This window comes from Anguilla anguilla, chromosome 4 (assembly GCF_013347855.1).
Source record: "Anguilla anguilla isolate fAngAng1 chromosome 4, fAngAng1.pri, whole genome shotgun sequence".
Lineage (NCBI taxonomy): Eukaryota > Metazoa > Chordata > Actinopteri > Anguilliformes > Anguillidae > Anguilla > Anguilla anguilla.
The window spans coordinates 48,649,027-48,664,456 of NC_049204.1; the positions used below are offsets into that span (position 1 = coordinate 48,649,027).

The 15,430-nt window shown below is 38.9% G+C and overlaps 1 protein-coding gene across 5 annotated transcripts in view; it reads right to left on the bottom strand.

Moving 5' to 3' along the window:
• myom1b (myomesin 1b) overlaps positions 1-9,554 on the bottom strand; it is a 45,096-nt gene extending 35,542 nt beyond the window's left edge. For 3 of the 5 annotated variants that reach the window (XM_035415905.1, XM_035415904.1, XM_035415907.1), the window contains exons 1-6: positions 9,416-9,554; positions 8,331-8,537; positions 3,989-4,123; positions 3,660-3,840; positions 2,050-2,207; positions 363-455 (exon numbers count right to left, since the gene is read on the bottom strand). In XM_035415905.1, the coding sequence (XP_035271796.1) occupies positions 363-455; positions 2,050-2,207; positions 3,660-3,840; positions 3,989-4,123; positions 8,331-8,470 (707 nt within the window). In that variant the 5' untranslated portion in view covers positions 8,471-8,537; positions 9,416-9,554. The remainder of the gene's footprint in view (positions 1-362; positions 456-2,049; positions 2,208-3,659; positions 3,841-3,988; positions 4,124-8,330; positions 8,538-9,415) is intronic. The other 2 variants (XM_035415906.1, XM_035415908.1) reach the window with 1 other exon arrangement.
• Between the last annotated feature and the right edge of the window lie 5,876 nt (positions 9,555-15,430).

Consider the following 15,430-nt stretch of genomic DNA (forward strand, 5'->3'; position numbering starts at 1 on the left):
AGGTTCCTGGCCCAGACGGTGCCAAACATCTCAGATGAGCCAGTACAACAAATCATTTCCACAGTGCTAAATGAAGGCTAGCTTAATAGTCACACAAACTATCCTCTGTTCCAGCATCAGTATAAATGTGATATCACATCCTGGTTTGAAAAATCTCTCATTTTCCATGGCACACATGCACATGTACAACAGACTGTGATGTAATAGCCCATTCCTCATAGTCTTAACTCACTGGTAACAGTCCAGATGGGACAAGCATTCTTCCGACCCTGACTCAAAAACAGGCCAAATTCACCTTGAAAAGGAACTGAGGCAAGTGGTGCACTGTTGCCTTGGTGATGCTAGTGGTACATGCTGCCTACCTGTTGACTTCCAGAGAATGAACGTTGTAACAGCTGTCTATCTTATATTTTCCAGGATGGGCGAGAGGGTCAATAGTCACATTATTTTTGTACCTAGGTGTGAGGGGAAGACAGGAGAGAGAAGAAACAGGCAAAACAGACAAAATAAAGGGGAGAAAGCATAGGAGCAGGTTTCAGTGTATGACAGAGGCTAGAGATTGCTGGAAATTGACAATTGAAAGCACAGAGAAAGATGTAGCCCTAGACAGACAGATGAATGCAAAAAAGAACACCCAGGCACCACATTTAATTCTTCATAAAATATGGTTTATTGTCTGGAATGTTCGGTTGCTATTAGTAATACTGGCAGTGAAATTAAAATCAGTTATTAAAAATGCATATGAAACTCAAATGCACAACTCACAAAAAAAAAAAAAACAATACAGTGAGTCACTGAGTCAGTGATGTCATATGATCTCAGCATTCAAGTCATTTTTACAGCATCTATAAAATACCCAGCAAGCATCCAATAAAACCTCGCAGACATGGCACCAGACATGACCTTTCAAACACAATGGACACAGATCACTGCAGGCAGGAAGTTCTCCGGGCCGCACAGCAGCTGAATCACTCCCAGAATCGGCAGCCCCCACCATGATTTCAACCTCTTTAAGTGCAGAAAGTATTTTGGGACCCAAGTCAAGCACCACTTGTTTGTTTTGACGCCGCGGGGCTTAAAGAAAGCCAGAGGCGGAGAACATCCGCGGATATCCCCAGTTGACAGCTGACTCACCGCATGGGACAGCCAATGGAGCTGGACTGACCAGGGGCTCTCAGAACTGTGCCTTTTACACAGGCTTCCCTAATCCCCGCAGAGAGACAACTCCAGACTGTACCAGCTGCTGCAGCGAATCAATCCCAAATGCTGCTCTTTAACAAATACGATTCATGGAATACGCAGTAAAATGTTCAGTGTTAAACCACCTCTTACAAAGAACATATGGTCCCAATTGGTATTTCCAATTTGTATATCTGTGATATTTCCAGACACAGACTGGCAATAAAACACAGACTCTCACTAAAAAACTGCTGTAGGCAGAGGAGTTTTCTTTTCAAGCAATACAGCGTGTACCGCAGAGTCTGAATATACGGTCTCCTGATCACTGAGACATAAAACAGCTCAAACAAGAGCACACCACTAGATGGATCATTAGTCTGTTGTAGGGCCATTACCCACAATCCATCACTCTTACAACTGAGTGACAAGCAGAGAGGCAATGGACACATATTTTAAAGCCTTAGCAATGAATCAGATGGGAACAGAACTGCAAATCATCTGTTGCCAACGCAGATACTATACTCACATGGCCACTGAAGCTGTAATTTTCACTGCTCACTAAGGTATTACCAGATTCAACTCTCAAGTATTGTGCAAACACAGGAAACAATGGTCGGAAATAAGCCAGGTCCTAAACCAGGTATTCTTTAACTAGGGTCCATTGATCCCAGGTGGTCCATCACAAAGTGTAAAAAATGTTCCCCTTTTGTCGCCTACAGTTCATAATTTACATTTTCGATTTTTCTATTAAATAAATGTGGGACCGAATGATATCGATTAAGAGTTGAATTCACACTGAACATTGTACTGTGTGTAAGCTTGGCAAATGTGTCGGTGTGGCGGTGTTGGGCTCAGCAGTCCTGCACTCACCAGACCACGCGTGGATCCGGCCAGCCCGACACGGTGCAGTGGAGCCTGACCGACTGCTTCTCCCACACCATGTGCGAGCGCGGCTTGATCACAAACCGCGGGGCGTGCATCAGGTTGTCCTCGTTCATCCTCTTGTGGAATTCTTCACTTTCGTGGATCTATGTGGGTGAGGATATGGGATGGTTTGATCACAAATATGAAATAATAATAGTAATAATAATAAATCTTGAACATCATTTGTTCAACGTCTCCCAATAGGTCAATAGATGTTGCAGAAAGTTTTCAAGGCAGTACAAAAAAGTTGTAAATAAGAGTTATATTTTTTAAAAAGGATATAAAGCAGCGGTAACCAACATTGTTCCAGGAGATCTACCATCTTGTAGGTTTTCATTTCAAGACTAATTTAGTACTCCTGACTCTAATAATTAGCAGATCAACAAGATCTCTAGCTGTTGAGGTGTGCTTTTTTAGGGTTAGAGTAAAAATGTACAGGATAGTACATCTCCAGGAATAGGGTTGATTACCAATGTTATAAAGAATGTATGCATATGAGAACAACCCATCTTGGCTCACCATCTGCAAATATCTCAATCAACAATCACACAGTGTGGTCATATAAGCCCTGGTTTACTTTTCAGAGCAGTTAAGGCAATAAGCACCTCTGATAGCCATTGAGCTAAGAAGCGTTTATACATCTTGAAAACACTAGTTGTCAGTAATTCAAGAATCAAGATCAGCTCTGTGGAATTTATCACCAGTGGTGGCATGAGTACTTGGCAGTAATGTTTTTTTAAAGAAGGGACAGTCTGTAAACAACCTACACCAGTAAGATGTACATTCAGTGGACTGTTACTTGCTAACAGATTCCTAAATGCTCACTGATATGCAAACTTAAAGAATACTGCACAACGACATGTTTGCTTAAGCCATATCCATTCAGACTCTTTTCATTCTTATGTTATATTAGTTGTTAAAAACACAATTAGTTTAGTTTAGTAACAAATTATGCCAATAGTTGTACTGTATTTACCAGATTCAATTGACTCCAAGACTTTGTGACAGGTGTTAGGCAAAGTTAAAAGAGGATACACATGTTATTGATATGTGTTGGCAGATTAAAGATAAGGCACTGCTACGTATATGAGCATCTGTTGAAATAAAAACTGTAAACTGAACTGTGACAGGATATCATGACCAAGATGTTTTGGACACAAACACACACACTCACACACACACACATTTGTATGTGAAAGAGATGACAGAGTTGATGAGTCGCTGAAACTTTTATGAAGATCTCTTAAACAGCGAAATTGAGTATATATGGTATAAATAGCTAATACTGTAGGTTGTGGAGCATCTTTAAGTGCACTTAACAGAAGCTCCACAAAGAAAATGAGAATAAATGATACATAGGCACCCATTACTTCATCACAGCTTCTTCATTTTTACGTGATTCAACAGTTTCTGCAAGTGGTACTGGACTTCAGTGTGTGTCCATCCAGATTAATGAGCCAGAGTTAGCTGCTGAGGGAGAAGGGAATACAACAGGAGAAAAAAAACTCTGGACATGGGTCGTGTCACGCGACGATAATTGGAGCTTCAGCACTGACCGTCTTCTTCAAGGCGATTCGCTCCGCTGACTCTCTCATGGCTACTCTCCTGGATGTCTGCCGGATTTCCGCTCTTTCTTCTTTCAGATCGCTAGAAAACAGGTCTCTCCTGGCCAGGTATCCAGCAGTCTCCTTCAGCCTAGCCTCCTCGGTGTCCGAAAGTCCGCTGGCAAACTCTTGACTACAGAAAAACACCCAAGCTAGGTTAAACCATCATCATCATCTTCTGTAAGGATCACGAAATAACAACAAACTACAATGCATTTCTTGTTGGAATAATGTCCAGTAGCAAGACGGCGTTAATACTATGAATAATGCAGTTTACACACCTGCCTTTGAAGAGAGGCACAACGTAGCCGATGATTTGGTTCTCCTTGTCAAAGGCCAGGTATGTTGGCTTTGCTCTTTTGGCTAGTGGGCTCAGATTAGTCTCCTCTATCTCTGAGAACAGTGCGGCTTTGGCTCTGAGGCAGCAGAATTAAAAGAGCAAGATGTTAAAAAATCGAACTTATCAAACCTGTGTTCTGAAGTCATTTCAATAACCTTCGGTGTGCACTAACTGTACGTCACTTTTGATAAAAGCATCTGCCAGATAAATGTAATGTAATGTACAGTACCAGAGCAGCATAAGCACCTCAGACTCAAACTTGTATACGAATAGGGCCCAACCAACACACCAATTCACTAAAAAAACCACATATAAGGGTAAGACATGTCATTTGGAAGTATTGCTCTTAAATTAAATAAAATGTGCTTCATGAAATATTTTTGTTTTTTTTTCCCCTAAAAATGCTCATTCCAATTGAACAAAGGAACCTGACCATTTGTTAGGCACAAACTGTTCAAAAAGGACAGCTTTTGACTTTGAAGCAGTAATTCACAAGGGTGCTAGAGGATTATAACACAATATAATATATTTGCCAACATGGATTGATAATTATCTGTCACTAATCTTATACCTACGTCACAAAGCTTTGAGCAAGCAAGATCAAGTTCAATTCCAAACAAAGCCTAAAACAACAAAAAATAATTATACACCTGCCAGACGAGCAGCTGTAAACAACACACACCCACAGTGAAATACCCAATATGTCTTTGCTCTTTCATAAAATAAAACTCATGCATTCATAATCAAGTGGGGAAAAGATAATCCTGGAGTCAGAGTCAGCTGGCACTCAAAGACTCTGGCATATAATTTTAACCCACAATTATGTCTCAGGCATGCTTTTGTGTTTGCGTGTTCATTTTAAAAATAGGACCGAGAGGTTGGATAGAGGGAAACAGAGCAAGAGAAAGATTAAGCGGTGAGTGAGAGAATGGGAGAGACAGACAAGCACAAGATATGAAAAGAACAGCATGGGAGCATGAGACAGAAAAGTGGAACACAGGAATAGCCCATTGATTAATAGAAAGGCGTAAGAGTAACATACACCACAAGAGATGAACTCACTATACACTCACTGTACTAACAGGGCTCATTGTGACTAGTTGTTGAAGGTGACATAGGGAACGGAAGAATTTATAGTCGACTTATCTCCTTGCTCCAAAAGCCTAGGCCTTCCATGTGAAAAAATAAATCTTGGCAAGCTCCAAACCTATTTCCTAGAGCTATTCTCTCGAGGTGTGTGGCTCTGTGGGTCCAAACTAAGGGGATAATATGACAAATGGAGCCCAAAAGGGAAACCCCTAAATGCCAAGAGTCATTATCAACGTGGGCCCGAGGGTATAGTATGCTGTAGTCCCAACTGAATCATTTGTGTTTCAGTGGAAAAAAATAACTCCCTGCCACTCTGATGAAAAACTTAAAATGTTAAATGAGAAGAAAGAGCTGAAAAAAATGCCTTGACTTCATTTTACACATTCTGGACCTCTGTGCTTGCTTGGTCTACAGACTGGTGGAATGTGTTTTTTTATTTTATTGTACTGCCAACTGATTATACAAAAAACTAAAGAAAAATTCTGTCATTCATCTATTCTGCTTGCACCAGAGATTTTTAAAAAGAGGAATCTCTCTCCACTGGCCTGTTGACAATTTTAAATATCCATTGAATAATAATAATAATAATAATAATCATAATAATAATAATAATATTTCATAATTATTTGTATTATTATTATTATTATTATTCAGGGACGAAAAAAATTGATCAACAGTTCAACTCAAAACATTCCACTCATCAGTCAGCCAGCTGCCATCTGCTATACAGCCACCACTCCGATAGAGTCAGGTGGCACTGCCTGGTAAACCAGAGCTCTTCAGTTGCCCAACAAAATTGCAGGCATTCATCAACAGTATGCTTGTAAATTCCTTCTCCAACTCTCAGCCAAAAACATCTCCAGCATGCACATTGTATTGTCCTCTGACCTCATGTACACTGTCATGGCCAATCTAATTACGAACCTTTTCGTGCTGAAATGAAGAGCTCTTCATTTCCAGGTGCCATTCTTTGAGAAATAATATCTATTATTTCTAACCAAAATATAGTCATAGTTGATATATTATTTTAAAAGTAACTTGAGGATAATTCAGTCTGTCCTCAAAACAACTAGTACATGTCCTTTAGCTGGAGCCAAAGTTTGCACGAGACAATAATTCATTGAGTGCCTGTTATGGGATTAACAATGGCAGTTAAATGTGCAAGAGTGGCAGCCTAAACATATTTTCCGCAGGGCAAAAAAAAAATGTACTATTCTAATTTTAATCCTACTGTATATGAAATGGTGCGGTGTATGATGACAGGACTGTGAAAGATATAGCTCAGTGTAGAAATTAAAAATAGTCTCACATTACCACCTTGATCACCAGGGGAGGTATTAGAGATCCACATACTACTATAGGCTCACATTAGATTCAGTTTAATGGTTGATTTCAAGATAAACGGTAAGCACTTCAAAAAGGACTGAGGGAAGAGACTGGTTGACCCACTGTCAGAACCAGGTCAATAAAGATCTATCGAGCCTTCTCTAGGACCCTGATCCACACCTCCCCATGACAGCAGCCAATCACAGCCAGTCCCCTGCAGTACTGTCCAAACTTGCTCTTTGGACAAGGACCAATGCAATACAGCGAAGAGAACTCCTTTCAAGAGTTAGAACACTTAGCAGTAAAGCAACCAGTTAAATCATACAACCAAGTAACCATATGATGACCTCCACCAAGTTCAAGTTTAATACAGCAAATATTAACAGGTGTTATATTATCTCTGAAAGTGAACATAATATCACTCCATTCCCTCTCTATACCATGCCACTAGAAGCTACCTCATTCATGCACTCCCAGAAAAATATGAATGCATTGTTGTAAATAGAGATTTCTTATGCACTGATCTGAAACGTTATAACATGCATGGGAACATACATTCACCATACTAATACCTTTTGCGTGTCATGCCCACAAAGTCAGGCAAAGGCATAACATTAACATAACTAGTTTACGCGCGGTGTAATCCTGATAATATTCAGGCTCGGGCTATGTGTCGTGTTTCACCCACAGCATTCCTAAAGTGTTATTGTCTCCTAAAAATATAAACACTGACAAACATGCATTGGCACCTTTGTGTATCTAATTTATACATGACATAATAGAAGGATAACCTGTCTACAGTGGAATATCAGTTAACAAAAAGGAAAGCCAGAATGAAATATAATCCTTTTATCTCACATCACTGAATAACAGAAAAGCATTACATTTTTAACAAAAAACAAGACTAGGAAACCTAGTTTATGGCTGGACCTAACACACGTGATCCGGCCGACCAATGGTGTAACTTCATCACTCAGTCATTCAGTCAGCCACAGACATTTGCGTTTGTAGAGCTGGCCCCACTGTTGTGGTCTAGCCAAAAAAAAAAACAGAAAGTCTGCATTTTTTAAATATAATGCCCCCTTTAACAAAGTAAAAGTTTCTATTTCATATCCGCTTCTCAAAACCCTAGTTTATATTTGCTGTAGTATTTTGTTTCAAAATGCTTAAGGTGTAAAAATCAAACATCGGTTTGCCATTCTGGAAAAGACTCTGAGTGTCCCTGTGAGCTCTAAAACACTCTGAAATGTGTCATGCATTTATCTAGATACTGTTTCAGTATGTTTGTGGTATACCATACCACAGAATTAAATTACACCGGGCTCCAAAGGGAGCTATGCACTGCCCAGCCTGAATAGGAGTAGACCTGCAGGATAATCTTTTGTCTGATCATGGAGATGCAGTCACACTGCAAAAGCGTCCTACAATACAATGTGTATCAAAAGATAAATAACATGAACTGTGATTGAAACACAGCAACTTAAATTTCACTGATTAAACAGATTAAACACAAATCACTGGAGTTCTATGAAGCAAACATGATATTTGAATTGAGGTACAGTGTCTTAATGTAAATGCTTATATGTTGGCGGACTTAGTAACTTCTAATTTGAAGAGTTTAAGGGATCTCGAAGGTTAGGAAAGGTAAATGAGATGGAAGTGCAGGTGAGGATGGAATGCGGGGTGGGAGTTGGCGAGCATGGGCAGAGTGTGGCGGCATGGGGGAACACAAGGAGTGGTAGAGAGCCCGAGGATGTTAAAGAAGGTTAAACGTCCAGGTCAGTCTCACGCTCAGGTTCTCAGGTGATGAGGGGAGGATGGGAGGAGACTTAGGAGCGCAGCACAGCAACAGGCCCGCGGCCTCTTACCCTTTGCTGATGCTACTGCTGCGGGCTGAGAAACTGCTGGAGTGCTGGTACTGGCTAAGAGCAGACTGCACCTCCTTGCTGCGGTATCCACGGTCATAGTGGCGATGATGTTTCTGGTAGAAAGGTACGCACCCCGACATCCTGCACGGATCTGATCGTGACCTGTGACCTCTGACTTTGAGTAGTCTGTAACCTGGATTTCTTTAGCTATCGGTCAAGAATGTCCTCGTTAGTTACACTGCACAGTATTCTTTATTTTCAAGAATGTCATGGTTTAATCAGATGTCATTAGTTATTGCCACAGTTGCATTGTTTTCTTTGATTTTGTTTAAATCATATCTTTTCACACATTCTTATTAGAAAACAATATTTAGCTCCCATCAAAATGATCAGAAAGGTCATAACCTTGAAGTTTCTTACTGATTGCAATTATGGAGCATATTGTGAAATAATAATAATAATAATAATAATAATAATAATAATAATAATAATAATTTTGCCATATTTAACAGACAACAGAAACAAACTTTAAAATATATGGATTTTTTAAAAGAAATCGGATTATGTGAAGTTTCTGTTTTTTAAACAAAAAAATAGTATCAAGCTATTTTCGGCAGTGAAATGCTAAAGTCAAAATCAAGTGTAGACGTCTTGGTATGTTTTTTTTGTTTTTTTTCTTGAAGGGAAAAGTTATCGTTAGTATGCAATAGAACCACCACTATGTTGTTTTAACATCTAAAGTAACAATATGGAACTGTAAATAACAAATCTAATGTCCATCGTAATTTTAGAGGGCCATCCCATAAACCTGGGGTAGGTATCCTGTTTTCACTGGGATGCAAACAAAACACCTCAACAAACCATGCAATCAGACCCAACTCGGATCAAGACAAAGCAAGTGACAACCAAATACAAAAACAACGCAAATAAAAGAATAAAATTAATTATATACACACTTAGATGTGTAAAAGAAGTCAACTTTTGAAAAAAAGTTGTGAGTCTTCATAAACTTAAAAAAAACTAGTCATGCATTGTAATTTATCTTCAGAAAAAATCATTGACAAGAAACCCAAAACCATACTTACGATGTCCAAAAGTCCACCAATTGGTGAAAATGCGGAAGCGAGGGGTATAACTCCAAGAGAGAGGAGACCAACGAGATCCACACAAAGCCTCAAGTTCGTACGGGAGCAGTGATCAAAGCTGCAGTCCACAGAACAAAAATAATGTTGGCACTCGGCGGAATGTCGAAGCCACAGTCCCAACCTTTTATGGGTAGCGAGCCTGTTAAATATAGCCAGCGAGCAGAGGGAAGACTATCTTAGCACTTCAGCCACATTCAGGGTACCGCGGTGATGCTGTAGGCCATAGCCAACATAACTCTGGAAAACGTTCTAACGTGAAGATATGAAACATTATTGTTGCACAACGCTACATTGTATGGGATTGGCCGTCAAATGTTTTGGAATGGGAAAAGTTTCGAAATTTGTTCAGAATTCTTCCCATATGTGAATAGATTCACTGGGAACATGTTTCAATCCAAAACATCCCCATGGGTAGTCTTGGAATGTAGCTGTAACTAATTACGACAGCCGCACAAAAACACAGGCAAGTACCAGGGAGATACGTACTTTGTTGTTTGAAAATTCATATAACACTGCACTTACTGTACCATAAAATGACACTACAAGTTTATTGTTGAACTCATATTTAAAGAAACAATGGCACTAAAGAAAACAGATGGGGCACTTGACAAAATGTACAAAGTGGTTTGTTCACTTATCAAATGATTCAATTCTGAATGATTCAGTCATCCTGTGTGGCTTTTCATTCATTCATTCATTCATTTGTTCATAAAGTTAATTGAAAGAGTCCATAAATAAATTCAACATTTATCATTATTAATCATAGCATTTAGATTTTCACTCACTTGTTGCTACTGCCTGCTCCTCTGATAACTACCGCAGAAAAAAGCCATGGAAATTAGCTGAACTTATGCTACGTGTCCAGTGATTCCGGTGGCTATCAATTCAGTACCTGTTGCCTCTACGCGGTATTCCAGAGATCCTGAGTTGGCCTAGCCCTACAGCTTTGCCAGTAGCTAACTTTAGCGATATTGTTACTTGTATCACATACAACAGATACCTCCTTGTATAGAGGGAAGCAGTATGTCACGTAGGAAGCAATGTGCGGGTAGTTTTGATGTAATTTTAGTCTGCTGGCACGAGACTTAAACAAATGGGGTCCTCTTAAACGTAATTGTAACGAACGGCTAACTGTGACTGCAAGGGGAACTCATTCCAAGTGTATCTCAAAGGGTGCAGGTGTTACAGACCCGCTACCACTTGAGGTAGCCTTACTGTGTAGTTTGACGCTCCCATTTTGAGAACGAAGGATTTGCTAGCTCTAGCTTTGCTCAGTAGGTGCAATATCAAAAGGTCACAACATTTCAAGCTTTTTCTCAAGCAGAGGAGCCCTATTTCCTTAATATTATGTTTTCTTGCCTGCATTAGGCTACTACTTACAATGCTTTGCAATGGCAATCGCATTTTCTATTAAAAATAACTTTAACTCTTCATGCTGCATTATATGACATTCTAAATGTTACATGCTGCATAACTTCTAATATGACAAAAGTAAACTTAGAATCATTGTGTTTAAATGAAGACACTTTTGTTTTCTGTGCTTGACTGAACATCAAAGAAAATAGCTTAGTTATGGGGTTTAGTGTAAAATGTCTGGGGATTTCCTTAATCTTGGGATAATCTTCACTTATCAAACAGTCTGTCAATCAGCCCTCTTCTGAATTCAGATTTCCGCGGAAAGTGACCAGTTCCACTTCAGTGACCACAAGTACCTCTCTCTGGCTGAGAACGCGATAACATGAAAGGCTAATGACTTCATCCCAGCATGCCCCATAATAAATTAGAGGGACGGACGGATGCCACTTGATTCTATTTTAACCCACACAATTGCTGCCATCATTTGCCCCCCACCCCCCATAGCCAGTCTGTTATGCCTGTATTCCCATGGGATTTACTGTTGACCCGTGCACCCTCACAGCATCCTTCCACCAACCTCTGGTCTCCAAGCATTGCCCTAACCTTAATGAGAAACCTGGATGAGCCCCACTCTACTGTACTTTAGTTCCTTGTCACCATGAGTGTGATGTCTCCAGCGGTGTTTTCCAGAGTTAGAATAGACAGCAAAATTGGTATTAAGACCCTCATACTGCAAGCTCTCAACACAGTTTTCAAGCTCTGAGCTAAGGCCAGATGAAATTTCATTACCTGAGAACTGATGTGTGCACTTCAAACATTTGGTTTTTGTATGAAAGGTAAATATTTTGCTGTCAAGTTAATGAGGTGATAGTGGATAAGGGAGAACAGTTTTCAGCTGATGGGCATTAGCAGGAGCAAGCCATGAAGCACAGCGATATGAAAATGCTACTTATCTGCCATGCCAAACATACTTATCACAGAACAAAAGGCTTTGCTGGCGACTCAGGTGGGCTGGGGCCCAGGCTTCAGTTCCATCTGTTTTCCGTCCATCACACCAAACACGTCAGCCTGGCTACACAGGGCTCACCCTGGAAATCTATCCTCTTCCTCCTCAGAGAGGCTCCTGTAAGCCAATACTCCTTGTGGATCTTGATTAAATGTGAAGGTATGCTCTGCATCATTTGCAGTGACAGCAGAGGTCTACGCTTATTAAAAGACCTCTTTATTTACAAGCAAGCTTTCAGCTTACTGTGGATAGAGACATGGGGTTTCGCACCTTGCTTTAGATTTGTGGAATACTGAAAGAACAATCCAAAGATTGCATGTCTACAGTTAAATCAAATTATTTTTGCAATCTAGTCCAGACATACGCGACCAATTTACAAACCATTTCTGACTGGGTTGTCCGACCACTTACATGACACTGCAGAACAAAACTGGTGCATCACACTTCAGGGCTGTAAAATGTGTAAACTGGTACTTAGATGTGGATATGGGTATAGAGCAAGGAAATTAGCATTGAGATGGCATCTGCCATCTACCAAAGTATGAGACAGCCCATATATGATATTGATGTTTACAGGAACCCAAATAAGTATAACTGAGCTGGTGTTTCAAAGGCTTTGATACTGAATGTTGAAACACATACAGAAGGAACATGCTAAACCTGTATTTAGTGAAAGATGAATATCATCCTTTTGTTGCAACCCTGGACATTTCATGAAATGCATGGATTGTGCTCCAAAACACACAATGAACATTTGAAGACAAGACGGACGAAGACAAGATTGGGCAAAACATTTTAATGTTTTGTTGTGCTTTTTTGGTTAGATCAGACATTTCAGGGACAGTAGACTTTTTTAAAAATGCAGTCCTTACTATTAATTGAAAATTTTGTTTTGGCTCCATTGAAAATTTGAGGATCTTCTCAAACACCTTCCCCTTTAAAATGACACTTAGCTTCCCTCTACTGGCCAAGTAGAGTATTGCAGCCCTTTCCTTGGCATCCCTCATTTCTCTGAAAAAGAGAGAAACATTGAATTGCATCATTTAAAGTGATTTTGGAGGTTGGTCCTCAAAAAAAAAAAAAAAAAAAGAGAATTACAATTAGGGAATATCTCATAATGTCTTCCAAATTTGGAAGTTTTGTAAAATGTAACAATAATCAATACTATTTAATGTATTCTTAATTTAATATATGTGCTATTTAAAATATAAGTTTAAAAAGGATGAACTTAAGAGATTAGTTAGTCACATCCTTTCTGTCTTGTTTTAGTGCACTGACATTAGACACAGACAATTTTATATTGACTTGGCATAAATGGCTCCAAACTTTTTCAATGTTGAAAAACTTGTGGTCTCTACTGACCTCCGGTGGAGACTAGGTTTTATTTGAAAATAGAAAGGCAACATTATTTCTGTTTTTTTTTCTCTTTTTTTTTAATTTACGGCATATTACCAGGTGTGGGGGAGGCTGGGAAACCAAGATTAAACAGGACAAGACAATAAATGATTGAGTTATGTTTACTTCTTTTTTTACTAGAATTCACTCTGGGTCAGGATCAGACACGGAAAAACTTTCCTTGGAAGTTTTGTCTCTTATCTGTTAGCAACGGCAGCAGCTGTGGCAATGTGCCTGTCCCAATCTCCAAGCTATTTTATTAGTTTTGCTTATGCTCCACACTACTACCTCTATGCTGACTGTGTGGGCTCTCATCCCCCCTCACACACACATACACATACACCTTCACACACACTCAGACACACACCCCCCCCCCCCCCCCCCCCCACACACACACACACACAGTCCACCTCAACTGGGTTAAGCTAAACAATAACATCTGCACTCAATATTCTTCACATATCGTGCTTTACACTCATATTTAAAATGGTTTCTGACTGTGTCCGGTTTAGGTTTCCTCTGTTGTTGTAAATCCTCATCCTCTCATGTTTCCTGTCACTGAGAGGAGACTACTGCTATGTTTTGGGCAGAGCTTAATCCCTATGAATTGTGGGACTGTGTGTTCTCTGTCCTCTGGCATAGTCCCTTAACCTATGATTTAGCTGCTTTTGAATACAATGCTATGAATGTAATAGATTAATCCAAACTTTTAAATAAACTGCTGTCACATCATAATTTAATAAAAATGTGAGAAATCTAAGAAAATATAGACACAATGTCAATCCTAAAGCGGCAGTACAGAGATGTTCAACAGATTAACTGTATAAATTGCTGTTTTATACCTTTATTATTGTTGATACTGTTTAATTTCTATATTTAATGTATCAGAATGGTCTTGTAAGAATAAGCATTATTATTATTATTATTATTATTATTACTATCAGTAGTAGTAATAGTAGTAATAGTAATAGTAGTATTATTATTAGTGCATAAGGAGCTTTCCATAAATATTTCCTTTTTTAAGCAGGTTTCCAAAACAGAAATGTTAAATAGTTAAATAGATAACAAATGAGGAATTGACACAATAACTATGGCTACAGCAATAAAATGAAAAGGCAGTGACACAACGTTTTGTCATTCTTAGACTGTTACATTATCTGGAAAAAATATTGGGATAATGGGACCTTAGTAATATTATTTAATAAATAAAAGAGCCTTTAAATTAGCCAAACTGACCAGCTGATTCACTTGCCCAGAATAAATGTGTTGCATTCATCATATGGTACAGAAAGGACAACCTCTTGTTTTCATCGGTGCATCTGAAGCACTGATAAATCATAGAGGTATTTCTGCCACCCATTTTAGTTGGTGAGTCATGTATTCCGCACAGGCCAGTTGATTCGGATTTTCAGTGTACTGTCTCCCTTTCTTTGCAGAGGGTACCAACTGTTCTTAATGATGCATCATTGGGGATTGCCATAGACCTCTTCCTTCATAGTCTAATTATAAACGTATTTATTCACTTTCCTCAGTGGCAATGGTGTAGTATGTCTATGTTGTGTTTTATGGCCACATATAACAAATATTTCCAAACAAACACCACATACTAGCTATCCATTAGAACCTACATTAAAATCTACTGAAACAACACACATTTTAGAGGGACATACGAATAGCATAGCTTTCCTTCAACAAAAATAATTGTGACATTAATCTTTTTGTACGTCGCTTTGAATAAAAGCGTCTGCCAAATTAAAAAATAAAATAAAATAAAATTAAACGGAAATAATTACATTAAGAAATACATGTTATGGTCTCAATATAAATTGAGGATAAATTGAGGATGTTACACCGCTGCATATGTACTGTAGTCAGTCCTCCATTAAAACAGGAAGAAAGAGTATTACTTCCCTATAAGGGCATTTTTCACAGTACGTAAACGTGGGCAAGTTTGGAAATGCAGGGTTAAACTAATTGGAATTTATGAGGTGTGGTCTTTTTTAAGAATAATATATTTTTTTTAACAAACATGTGTTTAATTACATGACGTGAATTTATAAAAAGAAAATAAGAAAGTGTATACTGCCAGAAAATAAAGTATGCGTAAGCATAATGTAGAATTTGTTTGGAAACGAATTCATATTATTTTTATGAGCCCCCAGTATATTGAAGATGGTATAGTCCAGGCTTCCTGTACG